This window comes from Cupressus sempervirens, chromosome 1 (genome assembly GCF_028749045.1).
Source record: "Cupressus sempervirens isolate cs-2001-9-10 chromosome 1, ASM2874904v1, whole genome shotgun sequence".
Lineage (NCBI taxonomy): Eukaryota > Viridiplantae > Streptophyta > Pinopsida > Cupressales > Cupressaceae > Cupressus > Cupressus sempervirens.
In genome coordinates, this window is record NC_143118.1 from 18,572,742 (window position 1) to 18,593,153 (window position 20,412).

General features: G+C 39.5%; 1 protein-coding gene across 1 annotated transcript in view; it reads left to right on the forward strand.

Annotated features, from left to right (window-relative positions):
- Positions 1 to 20,412, forward strand: part of LOC149575944 (proteinaceous RNase P 1, chloroplastic/mitochondrial-like) — a 116,625-nt gene that overhangs the window by 12,539 nt on the left and 83,674 nt on the right. Inside the window, exons 2-3 of the mRNA XM_089816053.1 lie at positions 7,246 to 7,335; positions 7,480 to 7,661. Coding sequence (XP_089672179.1) covers positions 7,246 to 7,335; positions 7,480 to 7,661 — 272 coding nt within the window. The remainder of the gene's footprint in view (positions 1 to 7,245; positions 7,336 to 7,479; positions 7,662 to 20,412) is intronic.

The following is a 20,412-nucleotide window of genomic DNA, read 5'->3' on the forward strand; positions in this document are numbered from 1 at the left end:
ATATATATAAGACGGAGCTCGAAATACCAAAGACCTGACTAATCGTGAATTCCGGATTGCTGCGCAGGTTAACTGTATCCACCGGCAGTACTGGTCTGAGCCCGATCTGAAAGTAAATAAGAAAGACTCTATTCTGTTCCTACTGCAGATTGTAAGACTGGTACGATCTTGTCTTATCAGCTTGCAAACAGTAGGGTTGAATTGTCTGGAAACTAAGGTAATATAATAATAATCAACATGAAGTCGGAATGGGTATGAGGAGTTAATATCTTCTCTGCTTCCTTTTAAGTTCACCAATTCTCAGAACTCCAAGAAATTGTAACCCTTCAAATAAACTGGATATGCAAATAAGCCCAACATGAAATGGCTGAAGACCACCTCCAATGTGCAACCCTTCGGAAGATATTTCACCTCCTCAGTTATGCAGATCCATGGGAGTTTTCGTTCCCAAAGACCTAATGGAAATTTGCAGACCAATGACTACAAATTGCTCCAATTGAAAGAGAGATCGAATCCACAAAACCGCTTGTCCAAATGGGAGCCTTATGTCCTCTATTTATTCACTTCGCTGAGAAGTTACCGGAAGTTTTCCAGAATCATCTTTTATGATGTACTTTAATTATTAAACTTTATAAAATTAAATAAATAACTTTATAAAGTTAGAGTACAACCTTAATTTAATATTAGAACGAGTAGGCCCCACTTACTGAATTATTATTCTCCGAGAGCAAAATGTAATCATCGGGAGACAAAAATGACCCTCTTCCCATAATCATTTGCCTACGAGAGTCGATGATAGGCAAATTCCCTGTTAAAGTTATGTCGCTAGAAAGGGGACATGACAGTCCGCCCTTCCTGAAATTGCTTGCCCTCAAGCAATCTCAAAGCTGGATGCTGCAAAATTGTTTCATTTTCCCAAGTAGCATCTTCGACTGGTAGATCCTTCCATTTAACCAAATATTCTCTGATTACCCTTCTGCGGAGTTGTTTTTCTCTGCTTTCTAAAATGAATTCCGGCACTAGGATCAATTTCCTTTCATCATCCAAGGGTGGTAATACTGCAGGAGTTAATATCTTCTCTGCTTCCTTTTAAGTTCACCAATTCTCAGAACTCCAAGAAATTGTAACCCTTCAAATAAACTGGATATGCAAATAAGCCCAACATGAAATGGCTGAAGACCACCTCCAATGTGCAACCCTTCGGAAGATATTTCACCTCCTCAGTTATGCAGATCCATGGGAGTTTTCGTTCCCAAATACCTAATGGAAATTTGCAGACCAATGACTACAAATTGCTCCAATTGAAAGAGAGATCGAATCCACAAAACCGCTTGTCCAAATAGGAGCCTTATGTCCTCTATTTATTCACTTCGCTGAGAAGTTACTGGAAGTTTTTCAGAATCATCTTTTATGATGTACTTTAATTATTAAACTTTATAAAATTAAATAAATAACTTTATAAAGTTAGAGTACAACCTTAATTTAATATTAGAACAAGTAGGCCCCACTTACTGAATTATTATTCTCCGAGAGCAAAATGTAATCATCGGGAGACAAAAATGACCCTCTTCCCATAATCATTTGCCTACGAGAGTCGATGATAGGCAAATTCCCTGTTAAAGTTATGTCGCTAGAAAGGGGACATGACAGTCCGCCCTTCCTGAAATTGCTTGCCCTCAAGCAATCTCAAAGCTGGATGCTGCAAAATTGTTTCATTTTCCCAAGTAGCATCTTTGACTGGTAGATCCTTCCATTTAACCAAATATTCTCTGATTACCCTTTTGCGGAGCTATTTTTCTCTGCTTTCTAAAATGAATTCCGGCACTAGGATCAATTTCCCTTCATCATCCAAGGGTGGTAATACTGCAGAAGGTATCACATTCTGTCCCAACGTCTTTTTGAGGCGTGATACATGAAACACATTATATACTTTGCTATCTGCTGGAAGCTCAAGCTCATAAGCCAATTCCCCTATTCGCCTGATGATCCTGAAAGGTCCATAATACCTAGGCTTAAGCTTCTCTGACCCACTCTTTTTGAGAGTAGATTGTCGAAATGGCTGAAGCATTAAGTAAACCATGTCACCTACCACAAAGCTCCTCTCCGTCCTCTTTTGATCTGCATATTGCTTATACTGATTCTGTGCCCGAGCTATGTTATCCCGTAGAGAGCTAATAATGTCTCTACTTTCTTGCATCAAATCCCCGACACGTGGAACCCGAACATCACCCATTAACAAGTCGATGAAACTCGGTGTATCATAGCCATATAATGCTCGGAAAGATGTCATCTGGATAGACATGTGGAAAGTTGTGTTATAGCAATACTCACACAAATAAATCCATCTTACCCAAGCCTTCTGTTGATCAGCCACGTAATTCCTCAAGTAGCCTTCCACCCATTTGTTTACTATCTCTGTCTGTCCATCGGTTTGCGGATGATAACTGGTACTGGGTGTGAGCTCAGTGCCACATAATTGGAACACCTCTTGCCAAAAATGACTCAAGAATCTACTATCCCTGTCACTGACAACACTACGGGGTATCCCATGTAACCTGAAAACCTCTCTGAAGAATACCTCGGCTACTTGTACTGCAGTATAAGTAGTGGTGATGGGAAAGAAATGAGCATATTTCGTTAGTCTATCTACCACTACATAAATGCAATCTCGACCCTGAGCCTTGGGCAACCCGATAATGAAATCCATGGATATGCATTCCCACTTCTGACGCGGAATGGGGAGTGGCTGTAGGAGTCCTGCTGGAAAGGTGTGCTCCTGTTTACTCTGTTGACAAACAAAACACTCACGAACATACTGCAAAACATCCTTCTTGAGTCCCTTCCATGTAAACCGTTCTCGCACCTGTCTATATGTTTTAAAGTATTCGGGGTGACCAGCTATAGGTGAATCATGAAGAGCTCGCATAATAAACTGCTTCACCTTCGATCCTGGGACTAAAAATATCTTGTTCTTGTAAACAATCAACTCATCCACAAGTGTATACCTGGTATCAACAATTGTCCCGTCAACTATCCCAGATGCCCATGAGTCTCTAGCATATTCTGCAATAATCAAATGCTTCCAGTCCTCAGAGATCTCAATCATCGAACTAAGATGTGGTCTGCGTGACAAGGCATCCGCTACCACATTCTGCGTGCCCTTAACATAAGATATATCAAAGTCATATGCCTGTAACTTACTGACCCATTTCTGCTGCCTATCATTGAGATCCCTCTGCCCAAGGAAATGTCTTAAACTGTTGTGGTTAGTTTTTATGCAAAACTTGCCACCCACTAAGTACTGCCTGAACTTAGCTAATGCATGCATGATAGCTAACATCTCCTTGTCGTAAATGCTGAATGTTTTCTCTGGCCCACGGAGTTTTCTGCTTTCATATGCAATTGGGTGTTTATCCTGCATCAAAACAGCCCCAATACCATCTCCTGAAGCATCACACTGGAGTTCAAATGGCTTCGAGAAATCAGGCAATGCTAGTACCGGACATGAAGTCATGATCTCCTTAAATCTGTCAAAACAAGCCTGTGCCTTTGCTGTCCAAACGAAAGCTCCCTTTTTAAGCATCTGTCATAGGAGCCGCATGTCGCGAATATCCGCAAACAAATCTGCGGTAGAAGCCACATAAACCAAGGAACCCTCTCAGCTGTGTTAGGTTCTCAGGAGTTCAAACTCCAACCACAATGGAGTTGAGTTGCAAGGGAGAGCAATAGCTAAGAATCAGAAAGAAATCTGATCATGAAGTGCAATTTGCCCATGAAGTGATAGGAAGAGCCAAGAACGATGCACTCAACTGTAAGAGGTCAAATCCCAAGGGTTTGATCATTACATGCATTAAAGAGGCATGGAGTGCATTGGCGCTGTGGAGACAAGGCCCAAGAAGCCACTCAACATCGAAGACCTGGTCTTGATGGCATGCCATGCGAAAAAACGCGGAGAAGGATAATAGGACGTGTTATCCACTCGCAACATGCAGGGTTGACCGTGCGAGGGGGGGAAATTTGATTTGCCCAGAAAAGATGTTGGCCATCGATGAAGGTCATCTCTTGAAACAGATGGTCCAAATGTTGCAAGAAACCTCCCCAACGAGAGATTAAGTCGCAACTGTTGATGTAGATCCTCTTTTTTTCTAGCAGACGACTGAGATGCAGCGAAGAGATTCCTCCCAACGAAGGAAATGGATAGCACGAAAGGTGGGGGCCTTCGCCATGTGGCGTAGTTTCGGACTTCAAAGCCTCGTAGAGACACTGTGGAGTGAGGAAACGCCAGAATGACGACGCGTGGTAGCATGACACAATTCTGGGCTTCAGAGCGTTGAAGAAATAATGTAGTGCGAGGAGGCATCAGGATGGCGACGTGTGGTAGCATCTCGTGCAATTCTGGGCTTCAGAGTCTCACGAAGACATTGGCGTATGAGGAAATGCCGGAAAGCCAACACGTGGCAGCATCTTGTGATTTGTTGTTTGACAGATCAGGCAACAATCTTTTAATCTTTTATTGAATCTCTGCCGTTGATTTGCGTATGTGTATATTGGGCTGGCCTAAGCGTTGGAGATGGGACCTTTTGCCACTTGGTGGAATTCCGAGTTTCGGAGCCATGAGGAAGCACTACAACGTGAGGAAATACCAGAATGGCGATGCGTGGAAGCATCTCGTGCTTTCGGGAAGATGGGTAGATGGCTCATGAAAATGCGAGTCATCGAATCTTGTAGCACGAGCCAACCCGACCAAGAACAAATTGAGCTAGTTTGGAATGTTAGCCGCCAACCTACGCGATGCTAACCCTCTGCAAGGAATCCAGCCCATTGAAGATCTCTCTGATCAGATATCAGTGATGGGCTGAATGGGGGGCAAAAATGGCCAATAGTCACCTAATCCACAACATTTGCACAATAATTGCACTCTATCTTGCTTGTTTTGGCAGTCTCTTGCAAAGTGTTCCCATTTGCTACATAGTTGGCATTGGATGATAGTAAGTCACTTGGAGTTGTATTGTATTTGGTTTTGCCCTCTTTGATATTGATAATCTCCTATAATGCATTTTGTGGCCTCGACGGAGTGGACTCTACCTATGTGAAGAATACTTGTGTACATCTGGTCTTCAAACTGTATGGACACTCTTTTATTGACAATTACCTTTTGTGTACCTTGCAAGTTTGCACTATAGTTCAGTAGTTTCTTTCTCTGCCTATAATTCTTTCATCATTTAAAGCACTTCCCTTCAAAGTGCTTGTACCATTCCCCATTCATTGTCATTGTTGTAGGCCTCAAAGTAGGACGAGGGTGGTATTAATTTTTTTTCCTTAATGATGAAAGTAAATGTTCAATGAACCATTGCTTTTTTAGACTGTCAGCTGGTTCTATTTCCAATTTGTCCAATTATACGCCCACAAGTTTTCATTCTTACTTTATTTTGTATTGTAAATTGTTGCCACTATTTCATTGTCATCACAAAGAAATTTAAACTCCTCTTCAATGGCCTTCTTTAATCTCTCCCATATGTTTGTGGAGGCTTGTTCATATTTTGTATACCAGTCAATCACTCCACCTTGCAAGGTGGTTTAAAAAGATCGCAGTCAAATTGCTTTGTCATCATGTCCATTTACTGTCTAGATTGTTTCACAAGTCTCATAGTGTCTGATGAATCCTTCAATCTATTGCCTGCAAACTTGGCCAACATTTTCGTTTCTCCTCTAGGGCTTGCTGTGGTTTTATTTTGATGCAAATCTAGTGCTTAGAATTTGCTTACTTGGGTGTTTTGATTTGGATGTCCAATGCTTTTACTCACACTCTCGACCACATGGAATCCTCAACTCTTCCATGGTTTGCAGCCATTTGTGCATTTGTTTCGCCTTTAGATTTTTTTTTTACACCCTTGGCTTGATTTCTCTTTTGATTGACAACCTCTGAATGCCTGGAAAGCTACTCTCGTAAAATTCTGCGATGCAACATGACTTTTTCTCCAGACTTCCTTTACCTCGAGCAGGCTGTCTTGACTTTTCAAGTTGACTACATTATTTGGAAGGGCTTTGAATTTGGAATTGTCTAGTTCTATTTTTCTCAAGTATTTCTCGTAATCTCCCCCTTTGTTCCTTTGGCTCAACAATTCATAAAGATCACTTGATCTAATAGCTTTGACCACGTTTTGGCCTCATCTTGTGTTTATGGGGATTTAAGGGAAAGAATCACTCAAATCTGACCCAAGTTCTTCCAAGGAAATGATGCCAAATGTTTATTGCTCTATTTATAAATAAAATACATGAATTGACGATAAAGATGACAATGCATACCATATACAGGAGTAAAATATGTCCTTATTTGCACATGAAATTACTATAGAAGAAGACTAGATTTGGTCAGCAGGAGACTGGATTTTATCCATTTAGATCACAGTACTTTCTTGGACGATACACAACATATTTAAAGGACCTGATGGTTGCCAAGAAGAACACAACAGTCAACCAACAGATGCTTATAAGTACCCAAAGCTTACAAACACCTAATATATAGGCAGATAAACAATATTATTGGAACATAATAGTAGACATTTTACCTGACTGCACACTTGATGCACCTCAATTTTCTCTCTTTGTAATATTAGTGATATTTTTATGCACATCCCTGTACATATACCAGTGTTAAAAGTTACTTTGCATTTATGATTCAAATTTCACATTGTTCAGAGTGATGTCTTTTGTGTATGTCATTTTTATTTCTACATGTATTTTTGCTAATTAATACTATTCCAGTCATCATTCAATATCATTATGCTTGTTAATGATGCATGGTGAATAGCTTATCAATGGAGGAGTTGCTGCTTTTATGTCTGTAAATAAGCATGCACCTGTTGAAGCATGCATACAATATCAGACTTGCAAAGCAAGAATGAGCAGTTTCGATGAATGATTATTTTTTTATTTGCAGTTGGGTGTCGCATCTTCTTGTTATTACACTTGCTATATATGTAACTAGTGGTTGCTTTTTTGGCATGCTTCTATTCTCCCAGTGCTCTTTCCTCACATGTAGCCTGGGAAGTATGTTCAGCTGTTCACCCAATATTTTGTCACTATACTTTGTTAACAACCAGACATGCACTCAAATTACTTGAGTTAATGCTGGCAAAACATTTGAAAGTTTATGTGGCATCTGATTTTGAATTAAGAAGAATCATTACTTAGATGTAAAGTAAAAATTATCAGACGGTGTAAATTATAGTACTGTTCATACAGGAATGGCTGGAAAAGCATGGACCATTTGATGCTGTAATTGATGGTGCAAATGTGGGTCTTTATAAGGATGCTAACTTCAATTATTCTCGGGTAACTGGGTAACTAGTTTCTTCCCACTTTGAGTCCTAAATTTTTAGCCTCAGGCTATAGATAAAATCATAAAATGGTAGCATCTCTATAGTAAATGAATTGTTCAGTCTCATCTTGGCTTATTATTCTTGTGGCAATTGATAGTTAAACAATATTGCCATTGGCATACAACAAAGGAGCCCGTCAAAGAAATTTCCACTTATTATCCTTCACCATAAACGTGCAAAAGGAGGGCCTGCTGATAATCCTAGAAATAAGCAAGTAATTGAGGGGTGGAGAAAAGCTGGTGTACTATACACGACTCCTAGTGGAGCCAATGATGATTGGTAAGGATAATATAAGCAGCTTCAAAGAGGTATTTTTCGAAGGTGTCATTCTTGAATGTTGTATGCTTTGTTTCTGGAAAATATATAGATTTCTGATTGCTAGCAAGGAAACCTTTATAGGGTATCTGTTTCCACAAAGTAATAGGTTTATTGATTCACAGATTCATCTTTGAACATTTGTAGTCATTTTCATGAATGTTAGCCAACTTTTATATGTTAAATGTGATGAATGTGTACTGTCAAATTTTCATTAAGCTTTGAAATTGTAACCATGCTATATTCATGTACAGTTTTACTTATCAGTGTTTTTACATGGGTAGTCTTGGAAAATTTTGATGCACTTGACAATCACGATGTGTGAAGCCATAATATCATGAAGTTAGTTAGAGGGCCCTATGGTATCTTTGTGTTTTGTCTGTAGTATTCGGGTCCTATTGTATCTTATATATGGGCCTATATGTATTAATGAACCTACATGTGTAATTCACCTCTTGTTGTATTAGGTTAGTGTCTGATTGGTTAGGCATACCTTCATGTCATATATTTGAGTAGTGCATAAATATAATCTACGATTCTCATCATTTCCTTTAATCCATTTGAATTAATACTCGTATGTCTATAAAATGATTACTTTGTCTTGGTGTGTCTTTACATCTTGGTGTTCATTGCCATGGGTTGTAGGGTTATATTATCTGTTTGATTTGGACATATACCTGTAATTCTTCATGACAGTTTATCATGATATCAAATCTTCTGGCCATAAACTTCCTAGGTTTAGTGCCTCTGTGGAGGGTGCATAATTTTCAGAACATGTTTAGTAGATTCTGCACTAGTACCTAGCTAAAACACTTAAACTTCTACCAAAACATTAGTATCTGACTATGCCAACCTAGAAACACGTACCGCTGAAAATGTGAACAGCTACTGTCTACTCATATTTTCTGAAAAGAAATACTCTGCATTAGTATGATGTAATGCCCCTTTTGGGATATTCTTGATTTTTGCCTTAATTGATAATATATGCTCAAGAGTCAAATTGATAATAACTTTATCGAAGATGAAGAATTTATGACAATATTGAGATCAATGTAGGACAATATTCAAAGTCATTGATTGAATTCTCTGGAAATAATTGCAATTCTGCTGAATTAGAGATCTCAACAGTGACAATATTAAAGGTTTTCATCCACCCAACTCTTAGCTCACCTTGGAGGGTTTTTGCCCTCGACCAAGATTTGGGTTTCCATCCAAACTTGGTAAGAACATGAAAGAGCTTTCGTCCTTCCAATTCTCGTGGACCCCAAATGGATTTAATTGTTTTGATTTGCAAGATACCACCTTGGGTTGAAAACCGACAGCTTGATGCATTTGCAAGTTGAATGCTTTTTAAAATGATTTGTACTTGAATTTATTTTCTGAATTGTATTATATATTGTCATAGTTATACCGGCCTGGGGGACTGGGAGACGGGGGAATAGAGGGACAAGTTTCTGGGACAGGGGGACAAAGGGGCTTCAATTTGGGGATGGTAGGGGGATGGTGACAGGGGATGGGAAGGGGGGTATATAGTATGTACCATACATATGATACTAAAAATGCTAATATAAAAAGATGTATACCAATATAAGACATAAATATGAAGTATAAGTTCATCAAGACCGCTATTGCTAGTTTAGTTTTACATTGCGTTGAACATTGAACAATGATTTATGAACAATAAAAGAGATCTAAGTTCTAAGTTGTAAGTTCTAACTTGTATCAAATAAATTAAATAATTAAGCAAACTCAAAAGGCATAGATATCTATTATCAATTTAGCAAAAGTATGAGTATCATTATCTCATCAATCATTCAATGGGATCATAAACTTAACTACATCAAGTAGCATCAACCACGGCATGATCACAATGTTCAATGTTCAAACTTCAAATATTCAAGTCTCGATTACAAACTACAAAATCAAAAGACAAAATGTCAACTACTAATGGCCCAAGGGCTGCCAAAATGCAGTAGAGGCTGCCTAGAGATCTCTAATCACCCATGTCAACCTAAGGCTCTGGCTCAACAAACAATAAAAAACAACATAACAAAACCTTTTAAATGTTTTTTTTTTTTGCATTTTTTAAAGTGCCGAAAAGGGGGATGGTCGGCTGTCCCCAGTTGGGTCGAGGGACACGTCCCTGTCCCCAAGTCGCCAAACAGGGATGTGGGGACGTCCCCCTCCCAGCAGTGAGTTGGTGGTGCCGCTAGGGACGCGGGAACGCCGCCCCCAGTCTTGGGTGTGTCCTTGTCTTGGGTGTGGCAACCAAAAACAACAGGGACGTGTCTCCGTGTTACTATGTTTATTATGATAATAGATAGCTTCTATTATTGTCTATTATTATTTAATGGTTATCTATTTGTAATCTATATTGTAAATATATTTTTTCAATATTTAGTTAGCCGTTAGTTAAAATATAATGTTTCTATTTTTGACGATCATTTCCTAAGGAAACATCGTTTATTCTTTTGTATATAATGATCTATTGATCACTGTTAATAACAAGCAAGTATTTTACCAATTACTTTGTAATATGGTATCAGAGCATATACTTATAATAATAATATTGTTATGGAAAAATTAGTACCATTTTTTTATCAAAAAAAATTATTAGCCAAATTACCCCCATGCGCTAGGGTTTCCTGCTGCATATCACAACTTTCCTGTTACAAATTGCGATTTTTGGAAGTCCCTAATTTTTGCCTTTGCAGGGTTTTGAAGTTGCCTTTTTTTGCAGGCATTTTTCTTGTTTCTTTTGCTTGCAAATAGCATTTGTATTGACACCTTTTTAGCCCCAATTTGCAGAGTTTTGACACCAAAAACACTTGTGTTTTTGTGTTAGTTAATGCGCCTGTTTTATAGTCGTGGTTTTGGACGGGATTTACAAGTTTTTTTTATGCTGATTGGGTGATGTCTAGGCATCTCTTCATTTTTTCGGGGTCTTTTGATTATTTGCCTCGAAGTGTGTGCCTTTACAGTGTTAGAATATATAGTCCACCAATATAACTGAGAAGGGGGGTGATGAATCAGTTATCCAAATATCACAATTATCAACCTTATTAAACTTAAACCATATCAGAAACCACAAGATACTCATACAAAATAACACTAGATATGTTAACTAGGGAAACCCTTGATTAGAGGGAAAACCTCGGTGGGGATGGTACCCCCAAGATGATGTACTAATATAAATATTCCTTGTTAGAGGATGGACCCTGTTAGGAGACTTTGAATCCCTGTTAGGAGACTTTGAATCCTTGTTAGGAGATTCCAACCTTGTTAGGAGTTGTGCCAACCTTGTTAGGAGTTGTGGAAGACAGCTGGACTCACTGCCCAAATAGCTTCAAGGGCAAGACCAATGAAACCACTGTCTAAATGATCTTTGTATTATTCCTTGTAGAATAATAGAAATGAAATGTACGTACTTCCTCTTCTTTTGTCTTGTCAACCGGATCTCTACTCCTTTAGAACTTGTAATGTAATATCCTCCCCTGATTTGAACTTTGACTTGCAGAAATTTAACTTAAGGAATATTGTCAAACACTTTGTATGCAAACTCATAAAGCTGATTTCCTCAATAAATTGCTTTCCAATGAGTAGATTTACGAACAACTATGAAGTGACATTAAAATGCATAACACACATCATAACATTTTCACAAACACTTGGCACACATTCAATAGTATATGAAAAATCTGGAAACTCTTTCAATCTGCTAATAAAGGGTGATTTTTAAATGTAGATGTGCACTTACAGCTGCCTTAAAGGCTACAACAACTATTCAGACTTGTATTCAACAATTATTATGCATAATATCAAAATTTGACAGAAGAAACCTGGAATTAGTTGCCGTAGTATTTTGCAGATGTAGTCGGCCAGCCCTCCAAACTTCTAATCAGCCGAAAAAACAAGTAAACTTGATACCAACACTGTTCACGCCGTACTGTAGCAAAATACTGTTCATGCCGACTGTAGCAAAATACTGTTCATGTGGCACTATAGCAATAACTAACTTCAGATCTGCACCTCAAACCCTTGTAAATTTCTTTATGCAAACGCCCCAAATGAAACCCAGTGTGTTTCCTGAAGTGAAAACACCCTTGATCCTCCTGACTGTGTCTTCCAACAGCGAAGAGAATGCTAGCAAAGAGGGATTCCGTCCTCCAAGCCCGATAATCAGATATCCAGCAACATAACATTAATCTTCATCCAAGCATACAAAAAAAAAGCTCTTCCATTTCTTTTATAGTGTTCTCACAAGAGCTCAATCCTTCGTTTTCTCAATGTGGGATAAAACATAACTCCCTTTATGTACCTTATGTCTCCAATGTGTTATAAAAATAAAGGGAATTCTTTTAATTTAAATATTTCCCACAAACTATAGTCTATGCATTAATAAAGTTAAATATTTAAATTTAACTTTATAAAATGGCTTTATTAATGCATAACAAATCTTATCAATGATAAATAAGTTTTCCTGTCGATTTTAAACAATTACCATCGACATACCACTGTGACTAAATGTCCGGCCATGTCCAAGATGACTTACTATAAATAGTAAGTATGCCCAAAGTTGCCCCAGAACCCCTCAGAAAGACCTGCAATTGAAACTGTCTAGGCCAAATGGCCTCTAAGCCCCTTTAATGTTCTAGTTAGCCTACGGGACTGTGGGGAAATAGGCTAACGACAACATCATGCTATGAATGCTAGAAAGGGGACATTACAGTCCGCCCTTCCCAAAATTGCTTGTCCTCAAGCAATTTCAGCTCTGGATGCTGCAATATCTGCTCATTTTCCCAAGTAGCATCCTCGACAGGTAGGTTCCTCCACTTCACTAGATACTCCCTGATAGTCCTCCTGCGAAGCACCCTCTCTTTGGAGTCAAGTATGGCCTCGGGAACCAAGATAAGCTTTCCCTCATCATCAAGAGGTGGCAATACTACTGAAGGCACCACATTGTGACCCAATGCTTTCTTAAGGCGTGACACATGGAACACATTATGCACTTTACTGTCTGCAGGCAACTCCAACTCATAAGCTACTTCGCCCACTCTCCTGATTACTTTGAACGGTCCATAGTAGCGTGGTTTCAATTTCTCTACTCCACTCTTCTTGAGAGAGGACTGTCTATACGACTGTAACATGAGGTACACCATATCTCCCACCTCAAAAGACCTCTCAAGCCTGTGCTGATCAGCATATTGCTTCTGCTGATTTTGTGCTTTTTGCAAATTTTCCTTCAAGGATCGCATAATGTCCTGGCACTCCTGCAAAGTATCCTTGGCCTTAGGCACCCTGCTGTCCCCAAATAACAAATCCAAAAAATTAGGAGCATCATACCCGTACAGTGCCATAAAAGGGGACATTTGAATAGACATATGGAAAGAGGTATTATAGCAGTACTCCCCTAGATGTAGCCACTTCACCCAAGCCTTCTGCTCTCTTGCAATGTAGTTTCGAAGGTACCCCTCAACCCATTTGTTCACTATCTCTGTCTGCCCATCAGTTTGGGGGTGGTAGCTGGTACTCGGAGTGAGCTCTGTTCCACATAACCTGAACAACTCCTGCCAAAAGTGGCTCATAAATCTGCTGTCTCTGTCACTGACTATGCTCCGTGGTATCCCATGTAGTCTGAATACCTCTCGAAAAAATAGTTCTGCTGTTTGTGCTGCTGAATATGTAGAGGAAATTGCAAAGAAATGTGCAAATTTCATCAATCTGTCTACCACAACAAAGATACAATCCCGACCCTGTGCCTTGGGGAGGCTTGTGATAAAATCCATGGAAATGCTATCCCACTTCTTCTCTGGTATGGGTAGGGGCTGTAGTAAACCACTCGGAAAAGAATGTTCCTGTTTGTTCTGTTGACACATAGGGCATTCCCTCACAAACTGAAGCACCTCTGATTTGAGTCCTTTCCAAGTGAAGCGCTCTCTCACCTACCGATATGTCTTAAAGAATCCGGGATGTCCTACCATTGGTGAATCATGAAATGCCCTCAAAATCTTCTGCTTCATAGCAGACCCGGGTACTAAATAAATCCTTTCCTTGTAGATGATCAGATCATTTACGACAGTGTATCGACTATCTTGAATAGCTCCCTCAATAATGCTAGATGCCCAACTATCCTTAGCATATTCTGCCAAGATCATCTCTCTCCAATCATCCATGACTATCCCAACAGCAAGCAAATGAGGCCTTCTAGATAAAGCATCTGCAACAATATTTTTCTTCCCTTTGACATAGGCTATGTCGAAATCATAGGCCTGTAATTTACTCACCCATTTCTGTTGCCTGTCATTAAGGTCCTTCTGTACAAGGAAATGTTTCAAGCTATTATGATCTGTTTTTACTGTGAACCGGCTTCCCACTAAGTACTGCCTGAACTTAGCTAGCGTGTGCATGATTGCTAGCATCTCTTTGTCGTAGATGCTGTAGGTTCTCTCCACACCTCGTAATTTTCTACTCTCATATGCGATGGGATGTTTGTCTTGCATGAGAACAGCTCCTATGCCCTCTCCCGAGGCATCACACTGCAGCTCAAAGGGCCTGGTGAAATCTGGAATGGCTAAAACAGGACATGTACTCATCAGCTCTTTAAACTTGTCAAAACAATCCTGAGCTCTCTCTGACCACTTGAAACTGTCTTTCCGTGTCAAATCTGTAAGTGGTGCTGCTATCTGTGAAAATCCCTTCACAAATCTACAGTAGAACCCACAAAGCCCGAGAAATCCCTTGAGTTGTGAAGTGTTCCTCGGTGGTGGCCAATCCAGAATGGCCTGATCTTGTCTGGGTCAACCCGAACACTTCTTGCACTAATAATATGCCCTAGATAGAGCAACTCTGTCATCCCAAACTCACATTTACTCATCTTGGCATATAATGACTCCCTCTCTAGAATACTGAGCACTGTATCAATATGCTTCAAATGTTCCTCCCAAGTACGGCTGTATATCAGTATATCATCAAAAAATATCAACACAAACTTCCTCAACTGATCTCTGAACACTCTATTCATACAGGACTGGAAAGTGGCAGGGGCATTTGTCAACCCAAAGGGCATGACTAAGAACTCAAAACGTTCATAGTGGCATCTAAAAGCTGTCTTCTCCACATCCACCTCTCTAACCCGTATCTGATGGTAGCCGGATCTCAAATCAATCTTGGAGAAGTAGCATGCACCATGCAATTCATCAATAAGCTCATTGATGCGCGGGATAGGGTATCGGTTCTTGATTGTCTTCTTGTTTAGCTCCCTATAATCAATGCACATCCTCATTGTACCATCCTTCTTCTTCACCAATACTATTGAAGAAGCGAAAGGACTTTTGCTTGGCCGTATGTGCCCCATGTCAATCAACTCCTTAATTGCCTTTTCTATTTCATCCTTACATCTCTTCGGATGGCGGTAAGGTGTGATGATAATTGGCTTAGCCCCTTCCTCTAATTCAATAACATGCTCGATTCCCCTATCCGGGGGTCTCCCTGGAGGTATCTCACCAAACACCTTAGTATGTTTGGTTATTATTTTTTGTACATCAGGTGGATACTCTTGTTTATGCTGCTCTGTCATCTCAGGCATTACTCTAAACTTTGCTGCCCACTGCACTTGATCATGTCTAAAGAAACTCTGCATCCGCTTGAGTGACACCACTCGAAGTCTCTCATCTGACAAACCTCTGAGCACTATCTTCTTACCATTTGCCTCAAACCTCATTTCCATTTTCTCAAGGTTAAATGTAAACTCTACCAGAGACTTCATCCAGTTCATCCCAAGCACCATATCCTGATCACCAATGTTGACCACAAAGAAATCTCCTGTCATGTCATAATCTCCCAAACAAAGCTGCAAGTTGGAGATTTTCTTGGTACATTCAATTTTGAAGCCATCGGCAACCATCACCTTAAATCCCCTATGCTCCTCTGTATGTAGCCCTTTGCGTGTCACAAACTTCTCATCAATGAAGTTATGTGTCGCCCCTGTATCAATGAGTGCCACAACTCTCTGTCCATCCAAGGTTCCCCTAACTCTGAAAGTGACAGCCTCCTGTATACTTGACAACTGAGCTATCGTGCTATCACCGCGTGCTTCCTCTTGTGAAGAACTATCATCATCTCCATCTGATTCGGATGACTGCTCTGAATCTCCATCTACTGACTCTTCGGCTGAAAAGTACTCCATCTGCTTAGCTTTTGCTTTCAATGGACACTTATGTGACAAATCCCAAGGCTCCTTGCAATGAAAACAAAGCTTCTTCTTCCTGAGATCATTAAGTGTCTCATTGTCCAACCTCTTACTTTCCTCCTTAGTTGGCTGAACCTCTTTATGAAAAGGTTTCCTGTCCTTATCTTTCCTTGAAGGGAAACTCTTTGCCTGGAATTTATTTTTTGAAGATGAAGAGGAATCCATGTCACGAGCTTTCTTAACGGCTTCCTGCAAAGTGGGAGTGTTGAGAGCTTTAATCCACCATCTCAACGGATCAGCTAACCCATCCATAAATAGAACTAGTATCCTCCGTTCAGATACATCTATTACTAACACTGCAAGTTTCTGAAACTCTGAAATGTATGTTTCCAATGATCCCCACTGTTTAAGCTGAGCTAACTCCTTGAAATGGAGTTCTTGATCCTTCCTATCAAAACGTTCAATCAGCCTCTCTGTAAACTCCACATATGAGGTAATGTGTGCATGTTCCATAGTGACCATACCATGATGCCACCACTCGTGTGCTAACCCATCCAGATGAATTCCTGCATACTTAATAGCTTCTTCCTCGGGCATAGGGTTCAATTGAAAGTATGTGTCAAGCTTTTGAACCCAAGCTCTTGTTGTAGACTTTCTTGAGCCATCATAATATGGTAACTCAAGTCTCCCTACTTTCTTCCGTAGCTCATAGCTCTGGTTCCTGTCATGTCCACGTGGCATATGTTTCATCCGCACATCCATATACTCCCTAAAGGTAATTGCAGCAGTAAAATCTGGCCCTCTGGCTTCCCAATCTCTCCTCAACTGGTCCTGTATATCAGTAATTTGGGGCTCTGGTACGAGTTGCTCTGGAGCTCTAGGAGGAAATGTAGGAATCATGGGCCTTGAACTCACTGTCCTAGCTCGCTGGGGTGCATGACCGAAATTGTTCCCAACTTGTTCATCTCCATTATGTGTCCCATCCTGATCATTTCCATTCTGATTGTTACCATTCTGATTATTTCCTCCACCCATGTTAGCATTCAACCCCATTTGACGAGCCATCATCTGCATCATAAGATCCAATCTCTGATTCTGTTCCTGTACCCTTTGTTTTGCTACTCGCTGACCCTGTACCAAAGTCTCTAATAACTGTAAGAATCTTTCCTCTCCAGGCTCTGGACCAGCATTCCTGCCTCCACCTAATCTTGTATTCCTGTCATCTCGGTCACCCATATTGCTATCTTGATCAAAGAATACCTCCGCTGTGTCTGTATGACTGGATTCTATACCCCCCTGTACGGATGAACTAGACTGTTTGCTTTGCAGGTCTGAACTCCTACTTTGTCTTGCTCTGGTATTGCGGAAATTATAAGGCCCTTGTCGCATGCTCAAACATAAATGCTCTGATTTTAGTGTTTTGACATTTCATCAAACACTTTCCCCTCTATCCGCTAGTTCCAAATTTCCTATAAGACCTCCACAGGATGGCAAGACTTATAGCTCTGATACCACTGTAATATCCTCCCCTGATTTGAACTTTGACTTGCAGAAATTTAACTTAAGGAATATTGTCAAACACTTTGTATGCAAACTCATAAAGCTGATTTCCTCAATAAATTGCTTTCCAATGAGTAGATTTACGAACAACTATGAAGTGACATTAAAATGCATAACACACATCATAACATTTTCACAAACACTTGCCACACATTCAATAGTATATGAAAAATCTGGAAACTCTTTCACTCTGCTAATAAAGGGTGATTTTTAAATGTAGATGTGCACTTACAGCTGCCTTAAAGGCTGCAACAACTATTCAGACTTGTATTCAACAATTATTATGCAAAATATCAAAATTTGACAGAAGAAACCTAGAATTAGTTGCCGTAGTATTTTGCAGATGTAGTCGGCCAGCCCTCCAAACTTCTAATCAGCCGGAAAAACAAGTAAACTTGATACCAACACGGTTCACGCCGTACTGTAGCAAAATACTGTTCATGCCGACTGTAGCAAAATATTGTTCATGGGCACTATAGCAATAACTAACTTCAGATCTGCACTTCAAACCCTTGTAAATTTCTTTATGCAAATGCCCCAAATGAAACCCAGTGTGTTTCCTGAAGTGAAAACACCCTTGATCCTCCTTACTGTGTCTTCCAACAGCGAAGAGAATGCTAGCAAAGAGGGATTCCGTTCTCCAAGCCCGATAATCAGATATCCAGCAACATAACATTAATCTTCATCCAAGCATACAAAAAAAAGCTCTTCCATTTCTTTTATAGTGTTCTCACAAGAGCTCAATCCTTCGTTTTCTCAATGTGGGATAAAACATAACTCCCTTTATGTACCGTATGTCTCGAATGTGTTATAAAAATAAAGGGAACTCTTTTAATTTAAATATTTCCCACAAACTATAGTCTATGCATTAATAAAGTTAAATATTTAAATTTAACTTTATAAAATGGCTTTATCAATGCATAACAAATCTTATCAATGATAAATAAGTTTTCCTGTCGATTTTAAACAATTACCATCGACATACCACTGTGACTGAATGTCCGACCATGTCCAAGATGACTTACTATAAATAGTAAGTATGCCCAAAGTTGCCCTAGAACCCCTCAGAAAGACCTGCAACTGAAACTATCTAGGCCAAATGGCCTCTAAGCCCCTTTAATGTCCTAGTTAGCCTACGGGACTGTGGGGAAATAGGCTAACGACAACATCATGCTATGAATGCTAGAAAGGGGACATTACATGTAACTAGATCACAAATCTCAGATCCAATAATCCCTTGGATCATTTACACACATTCCTCAAACACTCTGCTCCTTTTCGTACTTCATACTGCATACAAAAATCACAACACTTTACAAACAAGGAAAATATCTTTCTTTTATACCATATCTTCAAAATAATTCCTTGAGTCGGCCTTGAGGCTTTCCCAATTAATTATAATAAGATAATTAATTAATTTCAATTACAATAGCATTGTTGGCTCACAGTCTATACAAAAACTTCACACGTGCGATACTAGGGCTTATGCACTTGCTGACGTCACTAACGGACTGTCCTCGGTCATTGCTTGACTGCGCATCTTCTCACTGCATCTCAGATGTAAGATAACGAACAAACATTAGGAATTGCTTTCCCAATACTCCGTCTCTAAATCGCTCTCTGTAAATGAAGTACAACTTCCATACGTCTTTGACTTAGACTCTACGCACTTGACCACGTCATCAGGACATAGTACTTAATATGTCCATAATTGCGCATCACCAGACAATCAAACCATTGTTCGCACAACTAAGATCTCTGTTTGCTACTCAACCATTCTTTATAGAAACCATACTATGTTGACATCAATGACAAACATAGTCATGAATGCAAGATGTCAATACTCTCCAATGCTTAGGATACTCTCCCAAAGTAGTATCATCAACATTCATGCTAACACACAAATTTTCACTGGAAAACGTGCCATGGCATCTCTAACATATATTTTGCTCAAGGGAAATAAAAAATTCAATGGTCGAGATTAATGGCACATGGAAGCAGTGGATGCTAACAATCTTTGTGTAACATGCTAAATTCCAGCAGCCAATTAAACCATTAATTAATGTGAAACCATTATAATTATAACCGAAAGGAGGGAGTGACTGTTATATTAGTTTCTTTACACATTCACTAGAAGGGGATTTACGAAATAAACTATAACTTACAGTTCATATAACTGAAAAATAAACTAACATTCCTAATCTAGGTTCACATGAAATACAATTAAAACTACCACATCTATTGCATTTGCATCTCACGGTTAATCAATATGATTGAACCCTAATATCTAATATATAGAAATAACATAATTTAAACTACATGACTAAATATATCAAGTAAAATGCAAAAGCATGAAATAAATACCCGAGAAAATGTAGATAATGTCCTTGTGTTGTGCAAGCCTTGGCATTTGGAAGAGAGGAGAAGCATTTCCATGGGCTTAACCTCCCAACCGTGGACCCTTAAATATCCCCGCACAATCTCTTTCTAGAAAGGCCCTATCTATCCTGGGATTAGGCTTGGGACACCACTATCGTACCACTAAGTGTCCTGGTGTTAGAGTGTTGACTAGTCAGTTGACGAGGCTGTGAACACCTTCCATCAACCTATCTTCTAACTACTAACACTTTAACCTCTAATAATCACAACAACAATCATGCTACTAACCTACCTTGGCCAAGATTTAAGTGGGCAATATATAAGCCCGATCACCCACCACTCGACTTGACAACAAGAGTTATACAATGGACTACCATGAGCTGGTTTAGTTATTTAGATATGATTATTGTTACTGATTTATGTTTACTTTTTCATGTAGGGGTCTTTCCATTCTCACCCTTCATCTTGACCATGCTGGTCCTCATGGATGAATTCCTGGGTGGTTCCATAAGTGAAAATTGGTTATTGAATATAAATACTGCCATCTCATTATGCCCAAATCTTCCCTATTGCATTACATATGAGAAA